The 24482-nt window shown below is 43.8% G+C and overlaps 1 protein-coding gene across 1 annotated transcript; it reads left to right on the plus strand.

Annotated features, from left to right (window-relative positions):
- The first annotated feature begins 8546 nt into the window (after positions 1-8546).
- Positions 8547-16258, plus strand: LOC115077371 (olfactory receptor 6M1-like). The gene is made up of 2 exons (XM_029579666.1): positions 8547-8597; positions 15275-16258. The coding sequence occupies exons 1-2, from the start codon at positions 8547-8549 to the stop codon at positions 16256-16258; spliced, it is 1035 nt and encodes a 344-aa protein (XP_029435526.1).
- The last annotated feature ends 8224 nt before the right edge of the window (positions 16259-24482 follow it).

A 24482-nucleotide genomic window follows, 5' to 3' on the forward strand; every position in this document is an offset into this window, starting at 1 on the left:
GGACATTCCCTGAGGATATAATTTTGCCCCAGAATCAAATCAACAAAGGAATGGTTAAAAAAGTTTACTCCAGAAAATATTCAGTTCTACCTAAAGCCATGTGTTATGAAAAACTACCAAGCTATTCAATAATATATCATTAGAAATTCTATGCATCATTTCACCTGTTAGAAGTAAAACAGGATTAAAACCTGAGTAAAGACATTTTTTTAAATGAAGTTTAAAGTTATCAACCAACTCACCTGGGTGTGTATATTAGTAATACCTGGCCAGCCCATGTGTACTGAACTTGCTAGACAAACTGAAATCATTTGTCTGTTTTTTGTATCCGAAAATACTTTTTTAAAATTTTGGTTTTATCATATCATTTTCTAGCTAATTGGAGAATTTGGCAAGAACAACGGAAAATTACCATTAAAGTACAAGAAGCAATGACTGTCTGGAGAGTTCACCTGAGAGTATCACTAGTAATGGTAGCTTTTTAGATGAAGCTGAGATGATAGAATCAAACTAGCAGCTGGGTCTGTCTTGCCGGCTGCAAGTTCTATAATAACAAGAAGGCCCAGCGGAAATGCAGGCGCTCACGTAGCCAGGTCTGTCTAGCAGACTGCACAAGGGACCTAGGGGCCCAGATGTTCTGGCAATGGCAAAACTTGTAATGCAGGCTGCTAAGCTTATTACTGAGCTTTCCAGTTAGGGATGGATAAGTTCGGTGCATGGGGGAAGAAAGTGGGAATTTTCTTCCAGCAAAACTAGAGGAGTATAAAGGAGGTAGAGAAGAAAGACTGCTGTGGAAGGAGAAATCTGTCAGGTTATCTTACTCTGATGCTGGCAGCACGGAATCATCCTTAGCTATATGGTCAGCATATCTGGGCAAAAGGGATGAGCCAGTTCAACTTTTTTCAGTTTTCATTTACTATGCAATTTAATCCCTATGTCTTTTAGTTACCTAATTTGAAAAACAGAAGGATCAAAGACGTTAGAGTGAATTAACAGGGTCTGAGAAATCAGTTAATCAATCCAATTTAATTTTCATCTACTTCCCTCCCCAAAAATTAAATCCTGACATTTCCATTATATAAGCCAATAAGTGTATCATAGATATGATTGTTTCGACCATCACATATTTACATTACAAATGAATGTATAGCACAAAGTACATTCATGGTTGTGTACACATGTGCAGAACATGCTTAACACAGCAACATCAGAACAACTGTAGGGGTGAATTTTAAAACGGTTCCTCATACAAAACGACCCATAAGTGAATGTAACTGGGCCACGCGCAAGCAGAAATGTGGCACAATTGGGGCAGGGCATGGGCAGGACACAGGTCTTCCAGGGCGTTTCCAACAATTATGTGCATAACTCTGTATTTTAAAACTGGTCTCTGTAGCATGCAGCAGCCGGTTATCCATGTATATTTATTTCTGCTCTTGATGAGGTGCAAGTCTGTAGGAGTCTCTGTTATGGCCTAATTCGACTGGATGATGAGGCTGGATCAGTTTGGGGGGAGATCAGGCTGATGAGATAAAGGGTCTGGATCAGCTCAATATACACCGGTCAAACTGGTGGGATTGTCCTTCCAGTGAGAAGGTTTTAAAATCTGCTTACCTATGTGCGTTAAAGCCTACGAACTCCTCAGGAAGATACAAAAACTACATTTGCTCCGGTTAGCTCTTAAAATTAGAAGCACACCTAAGCGTGATGGGTGTATTTTAATTCTTCATGCCTGATTGCCTACGTATGCTGCGCGCCCCACCCGCGGCCGTCCCGCCCACAGGCCTGTTCACTTTCATGGTTCCATAGCGGGTCCCGTTATCAGAAAATATGTTAATAAATTGTTTTTATTGATAATTAACTATATTCAGTGTAGTCAGTAATCAATAGGCCAGAAGAGAAACAAAAGCATTGATTTCCATATGCCTTCTATTTTTTTTTCTAAAACCTCAGCACTAGTCAAAAATTTTTTTTTAAAAAAGGTCTCTCTTGGAAGCCTTTCAACCCCCCCCCCCCCCCCCTCCCAGACCTTGAAAGGAACAGCTTTGAAGCTAAATCCTTATCTCTGCTTGTGGAAGAGGCCCCTTCAAGGATTGAATTTTACAGCCTTACACAAACTCTTGATTAGCCATTTGGTTTCTGAGGAATGTTCAAAGAACTGAATTCTTATCTCTGCCTAGCTGAGAAAGGCCTTTTCCATTTAATTAAATTCACCTGGAGTCCCCGGAAAGACAGGAATACCTAATTTATTATCTCAGAAGAATTAGAAGAAAAAAATAAACGGAGATTTCTTTCCTTTGTACCGCCTGGTGCTGCTTGCATGAAGAAATACAGGCAGCATTTTTAATTAGGCAGGGAAATTCCTAATTTTTTCATATCCTGGTAAGCAGGAGGTAAAAACAATTTTAATAAATTAGTTGAAACTTTTCAAGGTTTCAGACCATTTTTCTACAAAGGCTAATTATTGTACTATTGAAAGAAATAATACAGTTGCCACAGCTTATGGATTTTTGGGGTTATAAAAATGAGAAGCAAACAAAGGAAGAGAACTACTTCAGCTCCTTTTTCCTGACGTGCAGCTGAGAGAGACAGAGAGTGGGACTTAACGCTTCAGATATCTGGTAGATATTATCTTTTATTTCCAGCATACAGAACCCTTTTTAAACTAAATGCTATTGTTTCTAAATTGGTATATGTATTAGAAATGCATTAGTTAAATAAAAGAATATATCATTAGTAGACATTTATTTAATATCAATATTATCTGTTACTGTATTAATGGTCTTCACATTAATTGTAATGTATTGTTTGATTAGAATAAGATTTGAACAAAGAAATGTTTCATAGAATCATTTAGAGATTTTAAGATCAAATATTTTTCTTTAACTGGAATAAAGATGATATTTTTACTACATCTTGTCTGGTTTATTTCCCTGTATGCTGAATAAATTCTAAAGAGAAAAGAAGTCACATCTCTGAATTAAAAAAATAAACTTCTGTCTATAAGGCAAGAAGGGTAGAAAGAAAAATGAGACAGGGTTTTTTCCCAGGCAGGATCCCCTGGTAAAAACTTTTAGTTCTGCTAGTGGTAAACCCCAAATTGTTTATCTTTCTACACTGGGGCAACCTCCCTCGCAGTAGTTGCCAGCCAGGTCAGGCCCCAGCGTCCTTCGGCGGCGGTCGCTGGGCCTTCCAATGTGTGCCAGGCCTCACGCCAAGGTTCAGCGTCCTCTGCATGTTAGCCATGCCCCTGCATGCACGCAGACCACCCAGACTCATGTAGGGCCAAGGGCGGTTCTTAGCTCTGTGGCACGCCCTGATTGATCCCTCGATATAAGGAAGTTCATGTCTATGCTTCCTTGCCTTGGCAATCGGGTCGGTTTGATCTAAGATTGCTCTGCATTTGTTCCTGCTCTTGCCTGTTCCTAGTCTTGTTCCAGGATCCTTCTGTTCCAGTTCCATTCCCGACTTGTTCCTGCATCCTAGTTCCTGCATCCTGCTTGTTCCTGTGTTCGTCTGTCTGTCTACCCAGGTAGTACCCTCGGACTGTGTTACTGGTACTGACCTCAGCTTGCTCCTGACCTGCCTGCTACCTGCCTCAAAGACATCAGCTTGCCCCTGACCTACCTTCCTGCCTGCCTGCCACCTGCCTCAGAGACCTCAGCTTGCTCCTGACCTGCCTGCCTGCCTGCTGCCTGCCTCAAGACCTCAGCCTGCCTTTGACCTCATCTGACCTCTGGTACCTGATATCTGCTTTACTGACCATTCCTCGGACTGAACTCTGGATCTTGACCTTTGCCAGCCTGACCTTGTCTCCAGATTCTGGCTTAGTTCCATGCCTTGTCATCACCAACTCTGTCCTGGTTCTCCGTGTTCCAACTTGAACCTAATCGCGCTCCCCCTGTGTCCGTGGGCATGCCAGACTTTCACTCTCTCAGGAGACCCTGCGAGGTCTACCTAAGTCCAAGCGGCCCAGGTCCCTACAGGCTCTTCCCAGGGGGACCTCGGGCTTCCAGTGGTGAAGCTCTTATAAGAACATAAGAACAGCCTCTGTCTTTCTCCTGCCTCCAGGGCCCTACCAGGACTGGCCGCCACAGTGAAACAACATCATCAAGCTTTAGAGATGCTGGCCTCTTCGGTAGAAGAACTGTGCTCTCAATTACGATACAGCAATGGCCAACCCAGTGGGCCCCTCGGCCACTATGCTTCCCAAAGCAACTCTGGCACTTCCTGCACCCCACCCCCAGGTATAATGGGGATCCACGCTCCTGTCATGGCTTCCTTAATCAATGCTTTATGCAGTTTGCGCTACAACCCTTGTTTTTGAAGGAGATCACTAAAGTCACCTTCATTCTGTCCCGTTTGGAAGGGAAGGCTCTGGCATGGGCCTCTCCCTTATGGGTATCTTCTGATCCCATCCTCTCCAACTATCTGACTTCATTGTTCTCTTCAAGCAGACCTTCGGAGATCCAGGTCGCATGGCTATCACTAGTCATAGCTTACTCCACCTTCTCAAGGATCAAGGACCCTCTCCAAATACACAGTGGAGTTTTGGACCTTGGCCACAGAGCTTGGGTGGCAAGAAGAATGTCTGCATGCCATCTTCCTAGATAGACTCTCCTGTGCTCTGAAAGATGAGCTCTCTGTCCGTGAAAATCCCATGTCTCTAGAAGACTTGATCTTCCTTGCCGGGATGATTGATCATTACCTCTGGCAAAGATGCCTAGAAGTAAGGGCTCCACGCGCTCCTCCAGTATGCCCCACAAGTGCACCCTGCACTCCAGTGAAGACTCCTGCACCACCACCTTCCTCTACAGTAGAACCTATGGAAGTGAATCGTGGGCGACCGTCTCCAACAGAAAATCTCCATTGGTGAAAGGAGGGACTCTGCCTTTACTGTGGCACTTCTGGACATCATCTGCAGTTTTGCCCCATCCATCCAGGAAACTGCAATGCCTGAGCCCAGCAGGGGTCCTGAGCTTGGGCGCAACTGTTTCTGGCCCTCAACTCTTGCTTCCTGTATCCCTGGGTGTCAAGGCCCACACCTTTGCGACCACTGCTCTCATCGATACCGGAGCGACGGTAGCTTCATTACGGACAATATTGTCAAACTCCTGAAAATACCTCTCCAACCCCTAGAGGTGAGTCTTCGTATTGCCTCCATCCAGGAAGAACATCTTCCAGATCTCATTACTGACCAGGCAGTGGCTATCCATCTCACTGTAGGTACCCTCCATGAGGAAGAAACATCTTTCTACGTCCTAAAATGCTCAACTCATCCGGTAATCCTGGGGTTACCCTGGCTCCAGGTCCACGAACCCCAGTTCGATTGGCGGCCCCTGCAGTTGGTACAGTAGGCCCCAAATGCCAAAAGACTTGCCTGCACCCAGTATCCTCCATGATACCCGTCTTGAAATTAGTTACCCTTCCAAGTTTACCTCCACAGTATTCTGACTTCAGCGATGTGTTCTTTCAGCAGAAAGAGGATACCCTGCCTCCATTATGCAAGTTCAACTGTCCTATTGTAATTCTGCCAGGCACTACGTGTCCCAAAGGCAGAACCTATCCATTGTCCCAGCCTGAGACTCAGGCTATGTCGGAGTATATTAAAGAGAATCCACAGAAAGGCTTTATCCGTCCATCTCATTCCCCCGCAGGAGTGGGGTTCTTCTTCGTAAAGAAAAAGGACGGTGGACTACAACCCTGTATTGATTACAGGGGTCTTAACGTGAAACTCATAAGGATCAATACCCGCTACCCCTCATTAGCGAACTTTTCGATCGCCTAGAAGGGGCACAAATCTTTTCTAAACTGGACCTGAGAGGTGCGTACAATTTGGTACGCATCCAAACTGATGACATTTGGAAGACGGCGTTTAATACTAGAGACGGCCACTACAAATACATGGTAATGCCTTTTGGACTATGTAACGCGCCAGCCATCTTTCAGCGCCTCATGAATGAAATCTTCCAAGATCTCCTGTACAATTTCGAGTCGTATACCTCAATGACATTCTGATCTTCTCTAAGGACATAGAATCCCACTGTGAACAGGTCCGCATCGTCCTCTAACGTCTGAGAGAGAATCATTTGTACACAAAACTGGAAAAATGTCTGTTTGAGTAGAATCGCTTACCCTTTCTGGGATACATGATTTCCGATCGTGGATTCTCAAAACTTCAGGGAATCCGCAACTGGCCTCAGCCAGTAGGCCTTCGGGCATTACAATGCTTTCTAGGCTTCACCAATTATTACCAAAGCTTTACTGTGAATTACTCTTTCATAATTGCCCCACTCATTGCTATGACTAGAAAAGGGGCCAACACCCGAGTTTGGACACCTAAAGAAATTGCTGCCTTCCAGAGGATTAAAGAAGCCTCAGCTCTGGTCCCTGTCTTTTTCATCCGGATCCCAAACGTCCATTTGTTGTGGAGGTCGACGCCTCCGCGATCAGCGCCGGAGCCATTCTCAGTCAACACTCTCCCACAGGCAAGCTAATCCCCTGCTCATTTTACTCTCATAGGTTTTCCCCCATGAAACAACATTACACCATTGGTGACCGCGAACTCCTTGCGGTCAAGCTAGCGCTTCAAGAATGGCGCCCCTGGTTGGAAGGGGTGCAACATAAGTTTACCATCTTCACTGACCACAAGAACCTCGAACATCTCAAAGAGGCTCAACTTCTGAACCCCCATCAGGCCCAGTGGGCCTTATTGTTTGAGAGGTTTTACTTTAACCTTTGCTTTCATCCTGGTTCCAAGAAATTGCACACTGATGCGCTGTCCAGATCATTCAAGCCTGAAGACGATCTGGAAGTTCCCAGCTTCATGATCGATCCTGCTTGTATTTCCCTTGCTGCGACTACCACAGTCCCTGTTGGAAAGACCGTTGTTCCTCGCCAGCTATGTGAGCCTGTCTTAAAGTGAGCCCACGACTCCAAACTTGCAGGCCACTCTGGTCCTGCAAGGACCCTGGAAATGCTGCGAAGGTACTATTGTTGGCCTACTATGGTGCAAGATTCCTGAAACTATGGGACTCATGTCCCACTTGCACCCAGCAAAAACAGCCAACCGGGAAGCCTTGGGGCTTGCTTCAGCCTCTCCCGGCACCTACCGAGCCATGGTCCAGCATTTCGATAGACTTTATTACTGATCTACCTTCTTCCCAGAATAACACGGTGATTTGGGTCGTCTTTGACCGTTTCTCGAAAATGGGTCACTTTATCCCCTTGCCGGGCCTTCCTTCAGCCCAGGAACTGGCAAATCTCTTCCTGAAGAACATCTATCATCTCCACAGACTCCCTAAAGAGATTGTGTCTGATCGGGGACCACAATTTGCCGCCAAGTATTGGCATTCCTTGTGTCAAAAGTTCGATATTTCCCTGAGTTATACGTCGGCCGACCATCCTCAGGCCAATGGGCAGGCCGAAAGGAACAATCGGACCTTGAAGAGATTCTTACGCTCTTATGTAAATGATCAGCAAGAAAATTGGTCGGATCTTCTCCCCTGGGCTGAGCTGACCCACAACACTCATGTCGCAGCAGCCACCGACATATCCCCATTTGCAGTAGTCTTCGGATGACCACCCCGACTGCCTCTGTTATGGTTAAGTGGTGTTTGGGTGGATTCTTGGGTACTGAGGCAAATGACCATGCCCATGGGGAGGAGCCCCGTGAGGCGCCACAGTACTGGGCTAAACGCAGATGCACAAACACAGAGTTAGTTCTTTTATTAAACAGCTTGAGGTATATCCCCAGAGGTGGCAGTAGTGAGGTAGTCTGGATGTATAAGTCTCAGGACCCTCGGCAGAGGGAGCCCTTCTCACCCCTTAGGTACAGGGGGATTCCGGTGTAGGTTTCCCAGCAAGGCAGTACTGTGGATGAGATAAACTGAGAGTTAGATTACTCATAAGACGGTTGCTGTTGATATGCAATTCCACCAGGTTGAAGAAGTTTGGTAGCGGCACCGAGGAAAGGAGAGCAGGCCCTTGAGGAGCGAGTACCTGATCCCTGTAAGGCACCTGAAATAAAGCATAGGGCCCCCAAGGAGCAGGTACCCAGGTTAGCAATACCCCAAAGGCCAGAGAGAGGCAGCACAGAAGCAGCAGAGTAGCTTAAACCAGCTGAAACCAATCCTTTGCTAACTCAACGAGATAGCAACAAAGTACAGGCTATATACCTGGATAGCATGACATCAGTAAAGGGGAATGCCCCCAAGGTTCGCACCAATGCTGCAATAAAGACGTGGGTGGCATGCGCGCACGCACCCTTGTAGGCCCTTGGGAGGAGCATGGCGGAAGGCAGCACCATAGCCTTTCCGGGGACCTCGGGCTTCCAGTGGTGAAGCTCTTCACAGCTTCTGTCTCCTCCAGTGCACTGCCCCCTGGGGGAAGTTACCTCCTGTTCCCTTTTAGATGTCCCATCACTGCCACAGGACAAGGGTCCACCCCCGGGCGCAACACATATGTGCACTCTTGCACTCTTAAGCTCCTAAGCATGTGCCAGCACGCTCGTTTTAAAGTTAATGACATTTGAAAGCTGACTGACAATGCTCTCCTCAGCTCTAGGTGCACGCAGCAACAAGAAATACCTTTACAAGGTAAGAGCTAAATATCACAGACAATAGACCCAAGAACTATGGAAAGTTGTTCAGCATAAGATAGGTGTCCTTCAATCAAGAGTTAAATTTACACGTTTGTGGATTCTAGGGTAATAGCCTTTTGGTGGGGGGTTTATATATGTTACCCTAAATAGCGGAACATCAGAATTTGAGGAAATTCATAAACCCATGTCTTACCTAGATGTAGGTGGGGTCAGGGAATAGTGTTTGAGGAAGGGAGGATTGTACTTAGCCTTATGTGGTACATTGTCACCTTCAGGAAAATTAGGAAAAGATGGAAGGGGGTCCTACATGAGCAAACAAGCAACCCTGAAAGAAACACCAGGTTGAGGAATAACAGGGCATGGGAAAAGTCTCAGACTGTGCTTTTCATCCTCACACCTCATTTTTAGTGTGCATTAACCCAATAGTGTGCACTAACTTGAAAGAGTGTGCATTAAAATTAAATAGTACCCACTAACTTAAATAGCATGCAATCAGAATTAGTAGTCACTAGGGATGTGCATTCATTTTCAACGAATGTGCAATCTGCAAAGAATAGTTCACTTTTCGTTTGATTCATGGGTTCGTGAAACGCATGACGATCCCCCACGAATGAAACATATCATATTAGTTTCATTCTTTTGGTTCGCAGTGCTTTCTTAGCGGCCATTTGAAATAGGAGAAGGCCTTGTGGGAGTATCCATAGCAACAACCAGCCCTTTCCTGTGAGTCATAGATTGAGTCATAGAGCGGGCGCGGGGAAAGGCGCTAGGTACCTGGAACTTGCGGACGGAAGGGTACTCTGCTGGACGGCTCCACATCCTGTGCGGCGGGGCGGGGAGGAAGGTGTTGCCTGCCTGCCGATTTACCCGCCTAGGGGATGTCGATCCATCCGGGGCTCTGGGCACCCCACCTGCCCTCTTTCTTCCTTTCAGGGAAGTTGGCGTTCCCTCGGCTCCCCGATGGGATGATAAAAGAAGGAGGCGGGCCCGCCTATTGAACACACCACAGTCGGGAGGCACGCAGAAGTCACCGACATGGGTTCGTCCCGGCGCCACGGACATGCGTGGACGGCGGACTCCCTCTCTCGCACCCCACGCCCATGGTGAGTGGCATCGAGGCAGGTATTATGGTGTTCTTGCCACTATCATGGTTCCTCAGTGAATTGCTGCTAGTCTTTCTGCTGTTTTGTCCCTTATTGGCACCTTGTGGTTTTTTATGACACCCATTCTGCTTGCTATATTCCCCCTTCATTGTGCTACAGGATGTTGATGCCACTTGTCTTGCCACTTTGCCTGTCACGCTGCCTTCGAGGGTTCATGCAACTGTTATCGGTGCTCTCTTTTGAAGCTGTGGTGGGTGTTTGACACTCTCGCTGTTGCTTTGCACCTCTGTTAAAGTACTCTTGCCACTTCTGGTACCCCTTTGCCCCTTTACAATGCCTTAGGCTATTCATGCCACTTTGGTGCCTCTTTGCCACAGTCTAAGAACCTTGGAGCTCTTTTCTTGTTCTGATGATTGCTCCCCAGAAGTTTCATCAGAACTGATAAGAAAACCCCAATTCTGCAGCCAAAACTAGGCTGCAAATACCTCCCCCATTGACTTTAATGGCAAGAAAAAAACAAATGTAACTAATGAATGAACTGGGTTTTTTCCCCTATGAAACTAATGAAACGAATTTGGGTCCCGGTGAAATGAAAAACAAAATGAAACAAAGTTTTTCCTTCTGCTCATCCCTAGTGGTCACTATCTGCACTGTCAACAACACATCTGCTGTGGGTAGTTTTTGCGTCTGGCGCTGGAAACATCAACTATTGGTTATACTTCCAGTGCTGCTCCTGATAGATGCAGTGGTGGATTGCCAGAAGTTGGTAAGTTCGTACCCCACTCCTGACCAGGATTTGTTTTACATTGGGGGAGATGGGTTTCCAGTGTTTGGAAACTGTAGATGCTTGACTAGAAGGGTCTCCAGAAAACCCACTTAAATCAATTAAGAAACCAAGAAGGGGTGTGGGGACCAGGCCCAACTAGAAATCCACATCACCTCTGTCTTATTTTGGGGAATTTTGGGGTAGGGGATGCATGGCCTGATAGAGCAGAATACTAAATTTTGAGAACGTGAGGGTAGATCCCTTTAATTTTTTTTTTTTTTATTAAAGAGATCCCATTAATAAGAAATTATCAGCCCTTACAAGGCTAGATAACTTAACAACCTACCCAGTTATATTCAAACACAGCCAGTTAGGTAGGTACATAAATTTAAGCAAATATTATCAGTGAGGCAGTTATCCTGCTGACTATAAGGAACAAGCTATCCAGCTAACTTTCACCAGAAAACTTGTTCTTTAGCCGGCATAATGAATATTACACCCAGTGGGTTTTAGTTGTGAGACGAATAAACCCACTGCAATTAATTTATTCCCAGTAGAATAAGGTGGTTGTTTTTATTGCAAATCATCCATCTCGCATTTAATTATACCCTAAAGACACTACACTGGATGTAATAAAGAGGCAGGTGCTTCTCATAGTGCCTATGACATAAATAGAAGGGATGAAAGGTGTGACTCGTATTGCAGGGTTGCATATAGATCAAGACAATAGGACAAGTACACATTAGGGACTGTTGAAGTCACACAGAAGACACAGTGTGGACCAGATGCATGGGAAAAGAAACTTCCAGTCATCCAGTTAGAATTGTAACAGGCATATGTTTATTTACTAACACTGAAATCATCACTTTGGTATGTATACCTTCCTGGGCTTTACTGCATCACCAGAGAAGGTTTCTGTCCCATACTGACAGAATGGATGTCTTCAGGGTAAGGGTTGGTGACACCGATGCACCTGATATTATACCCTCTCAATGTTTGATTGTATTTAACACTGTCGATACTCATCAGATTAATGCAGAGATGCCATAAGTGCATGCCAGGTGTTTACATATCTTCTTAATTGTTTTCATTTGAAATGGAAGGAACAGAACAAATAATAGAAAAATGTAATAGGGATGCAAATTAAGAAATCAGAAGACAAAATACATATTTGTAATGTATTGTTTAAGTTATATTTTTTTTTTGCTTATTTGATTTATATTCCGCTTTCAACTTGTCAAAATACATTAAATTCAGATACTGTAGGCATTTCTCTGTCTTCAGAATTTAAAGTATTTTGGTCGGGTCAATAAACATCATGATCTCTAATGTATCCTTCCAATCCTGGGGTCAACACTGGAGCTAACATTTGTAGCCTGGACCTCAATAAATCTAATCCAATGGCAAAGGCATGTTACAAAAGCTTTTTTTTTTACTTTGATTTCAAAATGGAAAACAGCAAATCATCACAAAAAAAAAACCCCAGCACCAACTGCTTCCATTTTCATTTAACTGAAGTTATTTTGTTGTTTTTTTGGCTTGATTAGGCAACTAATAACCATCTCAGCTCCCTGGTATTTCTTTATTCAGCTATAAAGAGAATCATTAAAGCTGTGCTCATTCTGCAGGATCGTATTCTGAAGAAGCTTTTGGAATGGAGCAGTAACTTTTAGGATGATGCTTCACAACTCCTCATTCAAATAGAATTGTTGGGTGGTTTTCTCATTTATTTTGAAATTTGAAGCCTGAAAAATTCTCACAAACTTGGTAGGCACTGACAAAATTGCACAAACTTGTAACTTGAGGTTAGAGGTACGTCCTAAAAGGTCTTACATACTAATATAGTAACATATAAATGACGGCAGAAAAGGAGCAAATGATCTATCCAATCTGCCCAGCAAGATTCTTATGGGGATATCTGCTGCTCCATGCAGGTTACTCCCATGTTTCTCTTAAGGATAGTAATTTCCACTCCGCACAGTTATCCCAAGCCTTACAATAAGCCATAAAATAATTTAGTGCTAGCAACATTTTTACTGGGTGATGAGCCTTCTTCAAAATTCAGATAGTGTTGCTTGATGTGCTTTGCTTATAGACCTGGCCTTAGAAGCAATTCTGTGGTTTTTCTTTTTACATCTGCATATCAGTACCCCAGACCATAAACATCATGGCCCGTCTTAGTGGTCATCTGAATCGAATTCCTCTTCCATCCATATCATCACCACAGCTGTCAAAGCGGAGAGCGATGTTGCAGTTGTGTCAAACGCATCAAGGCTTATTGGTTAAGGTTATAACCCCATGCTTTCTGTTAAGGATAGTAACTGCTGCTCCTTGCAGGTTACTCCCATACTTATTACTTCCCCAGACCTCAAAAGTTGGGAATCTCATTGGTTGTTGTCTGAATCCAACTCCCCTTTCCCCCTGCTGGTTAAGTGGATAGCCATGTTTTAGTTTCATCAAAAGCATCAAGACTTATTGATTAAGGGTAGTAATCACCACACCAGCAAGTTACTCCCATGCACTCTTTACCTCATTTCCATCCTCTAGACTTTAGGGATCCACAGTGATTATCCCATGCTCCTTTGAATTATTTGACTGTTTTTGTCGCACTATCTCCTCTGGAAAAGCATTCTAAGCATCCACCACTTCTGTGTGAAGAAATATTTCCTGACATTGGTTCTGAGTCATCTCACCATGGAGTTTCATTTTGTGATCCCAAGTTCTACTGATTTCATTCCAACAAAAAAGTTCAAAGTTCATGTATCATTAAAACATTTCAAGTTTCTGAAGGTCTCTATCATATCTCCCCTGTACCTCCTCTCTTCTGGGGTATGCATATTTAGATCCTTTAGCCTCTCCTTACAAGTCTTCCAATACTGACCTCACATCATTTTGGTTGCCCTTGTCGGGACTACCTCCTTCATATCTCTATCAATTTTTAGATATGGGCTCTAGTACACCATACTCCAGATGTTGCCTCACCAAGGACCTATACAAGAGCACTATCACTTCCTTTTTTCTTACTGGCTATTTCTCTTTCTATGCAGCCCAGCATTCTTCTGGCTTTAGCTATCACCTTGTCACATTGCTGCACCAACTTCAGACTGCCAGATGCCATTACCCCAAGATCCATTTCTTGGTCCATGCACGTCAGTCTTTCACCCCCATCATATACAACTTTTTTGGATTATCTCATCCTAGATGCATGAATTTGCACTTCTTGGCATTGAATTCTAACTGACATATCTTCAACTGAGCTTTCTTAAATCATTTTTCATTCTCTCTACTCCTTCAGAAATGCCCACACTGTTGTAGATCGATTAGACAAACTTTACCTTCTACCCATTCTGCAGTGTCACTCACAAAGATATAGAACAGTGGCAGTCCCAAAACCAATCCTTGTGGTACTCCTCTTAACATCTTTCTCTCTTCAAAGTTCTTTCATTAACCATTACACTCCCATTTCCAGGGATCTGTTGAACAGATGACAGGGTGGTCAATCACTTGTTTTAGTGGACTAGGAGATGAAAGTAGACAGAGATCATGTCTCTCTGCATGGCAGCACAGTTTTCTTTAATCAGACCTTGAAATAATGGTAGACAACTCCAGATCAGTAGATTTGAAAATTGGTCTGACACTGTTATTTACAAACTGCTCTATAGGTACAATTGAGTTTGTACAGTCATCACAAATTTGTGCTGAGAATTTGAATTGATCATTTCACGCAAGAGGAACTAAATGCATCAACAAATTTATTTTCTTAAAAAAGACCTGTTGGATTATTGAGGCATGTTTATGTATTCCTAGCCTTCTTTAATAAATTGTGAATCTTAATCTATTACTGCTTTGCTGTTTTTCCCTCTTATAGGCAATTCACTGCATTTGCAAGAAAGATCCCATGGTTACTCCCTGTTAGGGATGTGCAGAGCAAAAGTTTATGTTCATAAGTCCATAAGTCGAAAGGGGGTCCCATTTGCGGTCAATATGGGCATATGGAGAATTCCATAAGTTGAGTCTATGTCCATACGTGCAAATAAAATTTAAACCCCTCACCCTCCTTAATCCCCCCCCCCCCCCCAAGACTTACCACAACTCCCTGGTGATCCAGCGGGGAGTCAGGACGCCATTTCTGAACTCCTTTGCGAGGAGCACGGGACGTCGGCGCCACGTCAGAGTGACGCGGCATCACGTGATTCCCCGCGGGTTCGCTCCGGGACCCTCGTTGGGCCCAAAAGGAACTTTTGGCCAGCTTGGGGGGGGGTCAGAATCCAACGGAATATCCCTAACACCATCCCTTTTTCTTCCCAGTTAAATGAATGCATGCTACAAGTACAAACTGCTGTGGGACTTTAAAATTTGATACAGACTTATCAAGTGGCTGAAGTCTTAGCATCTATAGTATCATGGTATAAAAATAAGTCCTATCACTAGGAAACATGCAGACTAAGCCACTGTGTTTGAGATTTGGAATTCTGTAAATTAGTAACAAAATATTACATGAGGCGTGGCTTAATCAAAAGTTGAAAACATAGTTGTTTTTATTTATTGTAAAATTATAAGAAATACAATATCATAGTATAAGCATTTGCAGTACCATAAAGAGAAAAGAATAGAGCTAACAAAAATACTTTGATATTGTGCAAAATCTGACCAAAACTGTTAAATTAGAACTGACAACAATTCCGCAATAAATAGAAATGAAAAATGAACATATTTTGTGACATTGATGAAAGATATTTTTTTCCCTTTAGTGTGAAGCTCTCTGACTTGCATTTATCTTTATTTTTGCTTTTGTTTCTGCAGATGGAAATTATCTCAGACCTGGGACTTAGAAATAAAAGCAGAGTGACAGAGTTCATTTTGCAGGGATTTGGGTTTACTGTCAATTCTGAACTTCAGATTCTGTCCTTCATGGCTCTCCTCCTGATCTACTTATTAACCCTGACTGGGAACAGTCTGATCATCGCCTTGGTATACTTTGATTTCCATCTTCACACACCCATGTACTTCTTCCTCAGCAACTTCGCTATCATGGAGATCCTGTTCACCAACTCCATCGTCCCCAAGATGCTGCTAGACAGCTTGTCAGAGAGGAAATCCATTTCCATTGCTGCATGCTTTGCACAAGGCTATTTTTATTTCATCATAGGAACAGCAGAGTTTATTCTCCTGGCAGTCATGTCCTATGATCGCTATGTGGCGATCTGCCGTCCCCTGCACTATGAGACCATCATGAGCGGTAGAGTTTGCCTACGGCTTATCCTCATCTGTTGGGGAGGCTCTTTCCTGCAGATTACGTTTCCTGCCATTTTTATCATGCAGCTATCATTCTGTGGTCCTAATATCATGGATCATTTCCTCTGTGACATAGCACCATTAATGGAAATTGCTTGTTCTGATACCCATACCCTTAAAATGGTTATTTTTATCCTTGCCTCATTTATATTGTTAAGTCCTTTGTTTATTACTCTGTTTACCTATATGAGTATCATCTCCACCATCCTGCATATGCCATCCACTGGGAGGAGCCAGAAGGCCTTCTCCACCTGTGCCTCCCATCTCACTGTTGTTATATTGAGCTGTGGAAGTAGCATTTTCACGTATGTGATACCCCACAATAACTCAATAGGCCTAAATAAAATGGTGGCAGTGATAAACATCATTGTAACCCCCTTCCTAAATCCCTTCATCTATACTATAAGAAATGAGAAAGTTAAACAGATCATGAAAGACACAATTGATAAGAAACTGAGGTGTCCTCTTTGGAGACTTGATCGTGATTCTTGAGGACATTCCCTGAGGTTATAATTTTGCCCCAGAATCAAATCAGCAAAGGATTGGTTTAAAAGGTTTACTCCAGAAACATTCAGTATTACCTAAAGCTATGTGTTATGAAAAACTACCAAGATACCCAATAATATATCATTAGAAATTCTATGCATTATTTCACCTGTTAGAAGTAAAACAGGATTAAAACAAGAGTAAAGCAATTTTTTTAAATGAAGTTTAATGTAAGTTATCAACCAACTCACCTGGGTGTGTATATTAGTAATACCTGGCCAGCCCATGTGTACTGAACTTGCTAGACAAACTGAAATTATTTGTCTGTTTTTTGAATCCAGAAAATAATTTTTTTAAATGTTGATTTTATAATATCATTTTCTAGCTAATTGGAGAATTTGCCAAGAACAATGGAAAATTACCATTAAAGTACAAGAAGCAATGTCTGTCTGGAGAGTTCACCTGAGAGTATAGCTAGTAATGGTAGCTTTTTAGATGAAGCTGAGATGATAGAATCAAACTAGCAGCTGGGTCTGTCTTGCAGGCTGCAAGTTCTATAATAACAAGAAGGCCCAGTGGAAATGCAGGCGCTCACATGGCCAGGTCTGTCTGGCAGACTGCGCAAGGGACCCAGGAGCCCAGATGTTCTGGCAATGGTAAAACTTGTAATGCAGGCTGCTAAGGTTATTACTGAGCTTTCCAGTTAGGGATGGATAAGTTCGGTGTATGGGGGGAGGAAGTGGGAATTTTCTTCCAGCAAAACTGTTGGAGTACAAAGGAGGCAGAGAAAAAAGACTGCTGTGTAAGGAGAAATCTGTCAGTTTGTCTTGCTCTGCTGCTGGCAGATCGGAAGCATCCTTAGATATAGGGTCAGCATAGCTGGGCAAAAGGGATGAGCCAGTTCATCTTTTTTTCTGTGATCATTTGTAACCTAATTTAAAAAACAGATGGATCAAAGGCGTTAGAGTGAATTAACAGGGTCTGAGAAATCAGTTAATCAATACTATTTAATTTTCATCTTCTCCCTTCCCCAAAAATGAAATCCTGACATCTGTATTATATATCCCAATAAGTGTATCATAATAGGATCATAGATATGCTTGTTTCGTCCATCACATGTTTACATTACTAATGAATGTATAGACAAAGTACGTTCATGGTTGTGTACACATGTGCAGAACATGCTTAACACAGCAACATCAGAACAACCATAAAGGTGAATTTTAAAAGTGTCCCTCACACAAAACGGCCCATAAGTGAATGTAACTGGGCCACACGCAAGCAGAAATGTGGCACAATTGGGGCAGGGCATGGCAGGACATGAGACTTCCAGGGCTCCAGTTAGCTCTTATAATTAGAAGCACACCTAAGCGTGATGGGTGCAATTTAATTCTCGATGCCTGATTGCCCACGTATGTGCATTCCTGCATGTTTACGCTCCTAAGCATGTGCCAGCACGCTCGTTTTAAAGTTGCTGACATTTGAAAGCTGACTGGCAATGCTTTCTAGGGATGTGAATCGTTTTTGAACGATTAAAATTATCGTCAGATAATTTTAAAATCGTTCTAAATCGTTAGAGTGCATGATACAATACAAATGCCCCCGATTTATCGTCAGGGGCATTTGTATTGTATCGTTAAATAGGGCACGGGAATTATTTGGGGGAGGGCGGGAAAACCGGCACACCAAAACAACCCATAAACCCACCCCGACCTTTTAAAAGAAATTCCTTACCCTCCCCCACCCTCCCGAACCCCCCCCCCAAAATGTTAAGTTACCTGGTGGTCCAGTGGGGGGGGTCCCGGCACGATCTCCCGCTCTCGGGCCATCGCCGTCATTTTGGCTACCACTGATAAAAATGGCGCCGATGGCCCGATAAAAAAAACCCCACCCGACCCTTTACAAATTACCCCTTTGCTTCTCCCACCCTCCCAATCCCCCCAAAAACCTTTTACATGTACCTGGTGGTCTAGTGAGGGGTCTGGGAGCCATCCCTTCAATCATACCCTCGGTGCCGGTGCCGGTGGTTTCAAAATGGCGCCGATCGCCATACTATACTCTATAATAGGGGCTGATGAGTAAAGATGGCCTGCGCCATCTTTATTTATTTAACAGCTTTTAATATACCGGTGTTCATGCAAGCACATCACGCCGGTTTACAATAAAACTTGAGAAAGGAGGAAATTACATAAAACAGGGAGCGGGTTATGGAGCAGGAGCGAAAAAGGAGAGGGAGTGAGGGAGAAAGGTTCCAGGAGGAAGGGATAGCAGCTGAGAACATATAGTAGCGTAACCGTAATTGCAGAGGGATTTATAAGCGTGACTTAATTAATGTAGGTTAAATATTGTTGCTTATTTACAGCATAGCTGGGCAAAAGGGACGAGCCAGTTCATCTTTTTTTCTGCGATCATTTACTATGGAAGTCATCCCTATTTATTTATTTATGTATTTATTTACGGATTTTTATATACCGGGCACGTGAATAACATCACCTCGATTTACATATAACATTAATTCAGCATAGCGCTTTTACAATATAACATAATAACTGAAAGAATACAAAACCATGTATAACTTTGTATTAGGAGAATAAATATCAAGATACGAGTGTCTATGGAAATAAACTATCATGACTAATCAGGTAATCTCTGCAGTTAAATTACAGAACTCACTGACAGGTGGGGGGTTTCTTGGAGAGGAGAGGGAGGAGAAGGGGGGATAACATGTAGGATGTGATAGCGACTTAAATGAATAGAATAGGTCTCAGTTCATTAATAGTAGGCTTTTTTGAATAACCAGGCTTTTAGGTTTTGTTTAAATTTTTTGTGGCAAAGTTCCTGGCGTAATTCAGAGGGCATGGTGTTCCATATTGTGGACCCAGCTATGATGAGTGAACGTTCTTTCGTAGTAGAAAGTTTGGTCAGTTTAGGAGCGGGGATCTTCAGTTTGGCTAGATGATTTACAGTTAGCTAATTTAAAAAACAGAAGGATCAAAGACATCAGAGTGAATTAACAGGGTCTGAGAAATCAGTTAATCAATCAAAATTCATTTTCATCTTCTCCCCTCCCCAAAAATTAAATCTTGACATTTCCATTATACCACCAAGCCACTGCAGATGATACAGCACGCCGCAGCGAGATTGCTGACCAACACTAACCGTGGAGAACACATCTCACCCATCCTCAGAAACCTACATTGGTTACCAGTGAATTTCAGAATCCAGCACAAATCAATCACCCTAATACACAAATCCATCCACAATCAACTTCAACTCGACCTTGGAATCCCCTTCAAACTACATTCCTCCAACAAACCAACTAGAGAAATTCACAAAGGAACCCTGCAATTTCCCCCAACTAAAGCCACACGCCTCACCTCGACCAAAGACCGAGCGTTCTCCATAGCAGGCCCATCTATCTGGAATAACATCCCCTCAGACCTCAGATTGGAACCCTGCCTCTTAACATTTAGGAAAAAACTCAAGACGTGGCTCTTCCGCCAAGCCTTCTCTGACCCCCCAGATACACACTAGTTTGCCCTTATTCTATACCTGAACGATGGTCTTCTCCGCCTGAACGATGGACTCTGGTACTTCTAAGCACATTATGCTTCAACCGGTCTTCTCTATTGTATTATATTTATAATTACTGCCTGCTTTAACCTCTCTTTCCAGCTGATTAAGCTTCCAAGTTCTTACTCCTTGTTGAATGTAACTTTGCCTCTTCCACTTCATTTGTTTATTAACTTTATTTGTCGTTTCAGTTTTTACCCTTCTTCGATGTAAACCGATCCGATATGGTTATTATTATGAAGGTCGGTATAGAAAAGTGTTAAATAAATAAATATAACCCAATAAGTGTTTCATAATAGTATCATAGATATTAGGGATGTGAATCGTTTTTTGACGATTTAAAACAATCGTCAGATATATTTAAAATCGTCAAAAATCATTAGAGCCACGATACAATAGCAATTCCCCCGATTTATCGTCAAAAATCGTAAATCGGGGGAGGGCAGAAAAACCGGCACACCAAAACAACCGTAAAACCCACCCCGACCCTTTAAAACAAATCCCCCGCCCTCCCGAACCCCCCCAAAATGTTTTAAATTACCTGGGGTCCAGTGGGGGGGCCCGGGCGCGAACTCCCGCTCTCGGGCCACGGCTGCATTAATAGAAATGGCGCCGGTGGCCCTTTGCCCTTACCATATGACAGGGCAAAGGTACCGCCGGCACCATTTTGATTCCAGTCTCCCGATGTCACGAGTGCAGGAGATCACTCCCGGAACCCCGCTGGACCCCCAGGGACTTTTAGCCAGCTTGAGGGGGCCTCCTGACCCCCACAAGACTTGCCAAAAGTCCAGCGGGGGTCCGGGAGCGACCTCCTGCACGCGGGCCATATTGCCAATCTTCAAAATGGCGCCGGTGCTACCTTTGCCCTCACTATGTCAGTCGCCCTTTGTTTATTATTCTGTTTTCCTATCTGTGCATCATCTCCACCATCCTGCATATTCCATCCACTGGGAGGAGCCAGAAGGCCTTCTCCACCTGTGCCTCCCATCTCATTTTTGTTATATTGTGCTATGGAAGTAGCATTTTCCTGACTGTGATATCCCTCTTTAACTCAATAGGCCTAAAGAAAATGGTGGCAGTGTTAAACATCATTGTAACCCCCTTCCTAAGTCCCTTCATCTATACTATAAGAAATGGGAAAGTTAAACGGATCATGAAAGACACAATTGATAAGAAACTCAGGTGTCCTCTTTGGAGACTTGATCGTGATTCTTGAGGACATTGCCTGAGGTTATAATTTTGCCCCAGAATCAAATCAACAAAGGATTGGTTAAAAAAGTTTATTCCAGAAAATATTCAGTTCTACCTAAAGCTATGTGTTTTGAATAACTACCAGAGTAAAGCAATTTTTAAAAAATGAATAATGTAAGTTATCAACCAACTCACCTGGGTGTGTATATTAGTAATACCTGGCCAGCCCATGTGTACTGAGCTTGCTAGACAAACTGAAATCATTTGTATGTTTTTTGTTTCCAGAAAATAATTTTTTTTAAATGTTGATTTTATAATATCATTTTCTAGCTAACTGGAGAATTTGGTAAGAACAACGGAAAATTACCATTAAAGTACAAGAAGCAATAGGGAAGATTTTAAAAAGTATGCCCACACGTACTTTTGTTCATGCGACCAGCACAAACAAGAGTACGCCGGACTTTAATAGATACGCAAGTAGCACTTTGTGCAGGAAGATCACAACACTCCTGGTATTAGGGATAGGGCACTTTGTGCAGGAAAATCACAACACCCCGGGTATCAGGGTTAGGGCACTGCATGCTGGAAGGTCACAGCACTCCTGGTATTAGGGATAGGGCACTTTGTGCAGGAAGATCACAGCACTCCTGATATCAGGGTTAGGGCACTTTGTGCAGGAAGATCACAACACTCCTGGTATTAGGGATAGGGCACTTTGTGCAGGAAGATCACAACACCCCGGGTATCAGGGATAGGGCACTGCATGCAGGAAGATCACAACACCCCTGGTATCAGGGTTAGGGCACTATGTGCAGGAAGATCACAACACTCCTGATATTAATAGGGATAGGGCACTGCATGCAGGAAGATCACAACACCCCTGGTATCAGGGTTAGGGCACTGTGTGCAGGAAGATCACAGCACTCCTGGTATTAGGGATTGGGCACTTTGTGCAGGAAGATCACAGCACTCCTGGTATCAGGGCTAGGGCACTTTGTGCAGGAAGATCACAACACTCCTGGTATTAGGGATAGGGCACTTTGTGCAGGAAGATCACAACACCCCTGGTATCAGGGATAGGGCACTGCATGCAGGAAGATCACAACACCCCTGGTATCAGGGTTAGGGCACTGTGTGCAGGAAGATCACAACACTCCTGATATTAATAGGGATAGGGCACTGCATGCAGGAAGATCACAACACCCCTGGTATCAGGGTTAGGGCACTGTGTGCAGGAAGATCACAGCACTCCTGGTATTAGGGATTGGGCACTTTGTGCAGGAAGATCACAGCACTCCTGGTATCAGGGCTAGGGCACTTTGTGCAGAAAGATCACAACACTCCTGGTATTAGGGATAGGGCACTTTGTGCAGGAAGATCACAACACCCCTGGTATCAGGGATAGGGCACTGTGTGCAGGAAGATCACAACACCCCTGGTATCAAGGTTGGGGCACAAGTTCTAGTCACATTGACTGATCACATTACTTTTTTTGTCAAGCTACCAACTGTTTCCATTTCCCATCCCCCATATATTGTCAGTGGGAACCTTGGTAACATGAATAAATAAGAGGGCAGCCAATAGGAATACATATTCATTCCTAAACTGGCCTTAACTGACCTGAAAAGTGTCAAATTGTATCATTTTCTGTTGGTGCGCACTAACAATGGTTAGTGCGCACTAACTCCCGTTAGTGCGCACTAATCAGAAAAAACGATTTTCTTCTCCTGCCAGATGATTTCGATCATTAAGACGATAGGGCACACGATTCACACCTCTAGTGTGCACTAACTTGAAAGTGTGAGCATTAAAATTAAATAGTACCCACTAACTTAAATAGCATGCAATCAGAAATAGTGGTCACTAGGGATGTGCATTCATTCTCAACGAATGTGCAATCCGCAACAAATAGGTCCCTGTTCGTTTGATTCATGGGTTTGCGAAACGCATGGCGATCCCCCACAAATGAAACATATCATATTAGTTTCATTCTTTTGGTTTGCAGTGCTTTTTTGCGGCCGTTTGAAATAGGAGAAGGCCATGTGGGAGAATCCATAGCAACAACCAGCCCTTTCCTCTGAGTCATAAATGACCTCACAGCCCTGTCATAGAGCAGGCGCAGGGAAAGGCGCTAGGTAGCTGGAACTCGCAGAGGGAAGGCTGCTCTGCCAGACAGCTCCGCTTTTCGGACGGCAAAGCGGGGAGGAAGGTGGCGCCTGTCTGCTGATTTCCCCGCCCTGGGAATGTTGATCCATTCAGGGTGCCGGGTGACAAATCCTCCCTCTTTCTCACTTTTGGGGAAACCGGCATTCCCTCAGCTACCGGCTGCCCAGCAGGATGATAAAAGGAGGAGGCGGGCCCACCAGTCAAATGTGCCACACTACGGAGGTGTGCGGCAGTTACCAGTGCGGGTTCTTTCTGGCGACACGGAAACACGAGGATGGCGGACTCCCTCTCTTGCGCCCCGCAATCGTGGCGGGTGGCGTCGAGGCAAGGTTTTGTGGTGTTCTTGCCACTATCATGGTTCCTCAGTGTGTTGGTGCTAGTCTTTCTGCTGCTTTGTGCCTTGTGGTTTTTTCTGACACTCTTTCTGCTTGCTATGTTCCCCCTTCATTGTGCTGTAGGATGTTGATGCCACTTGTCTTGCCTCTTTGCATGTCATGCTGCCTTCGAGGGTTCATGCAACTGTTATGGGTGCTATCTTTTGAAGCTGTGGTGTGTTTTTGACACTCTCGCTGCTGCTTTGCACTTCTGTTAAAACACTCTTGCCACTCCTGGTACCCCATTGCCCCTTTACAGTGCCTTAGGCTATTCACTTTGGTGCCACTTTGCCACAGTCTAGGTACCTTGGAGCTCTTTTCTTGTTCTGATGATTGCTCCCCAGAAGTTTCATCAGAATTGATAAGAAAACCCCAATTCTGCAGCCAAAAATAGGCTGCAAATACTTCCCCATTGACTTTAATGGCAAGAAAAAAACGAATGTAACTAATGAACGAATTGGTTTTTTTCCCCTATGAAACTAATGAAGTGAATTTGGGTCCCGGCGAAATAAAAAACAAAATGAAACAAAGTTTTTCCTTCTGCACATCCTTAGTGGTCACTATCTGCACTGTCAACAACACATCTGTTGTGGGTAAATTTTGCGTCTGGCACTGGAAGCATAAAATATTGGTTATACTTCCAGTGCTGCTCCTGATAGATGCAGTGGTAGAGTGCCAGACGTTAGTAAGTTCATACCCCATCCTGACCAGGATTATTTTTACATTGGGGGAGATGGGTTTCCAGTGTTTTGAAACTGTAAATGATTGGCTAGAAGGGTCTCCAGGCAACCCACTTAAATCAATAAAAAAAACCACAAAGGGGTGTGGGGACCAGGCCCAACTAGAAACCCTCATCACTTCTGCCTTATTTTGGGGGGTTTTGGGGTGGGGGATGTATGGCCTGATAGAGCAGAATATTAAATTTA

This window comes from Rhinatrema bivittatum, chromosome 16 (assembly GCF_901001135.1).
Source record: "Rhinatrema bivittatum chromosome 16, aRhiBiv1.1, whole genome shotgun sequence".
Lineage (NCBI taxonomy): Eukaryota > Metazoa > Chordata > Amphibia > Gymnophiona > Rhinatrematidae > Rhinatrema > Rhinatrema bivittatum.

Coding starts and splice junctions, on each gene's coding strand:
- LOC115077371 (XM_029579666.1), top strand. CDS start 8,547: ATGCTCTCCTCAGCTCTAGGTGCACGCAGCAACAAGAAATACCTTTAC. Junction 8,598..15,274: donor ACAAGAAATACCTTTACAAG/GTAAGAGCTAAA, acceptor TTGTTTCTGCAG/ATGGAAATTATCTCAGACCT.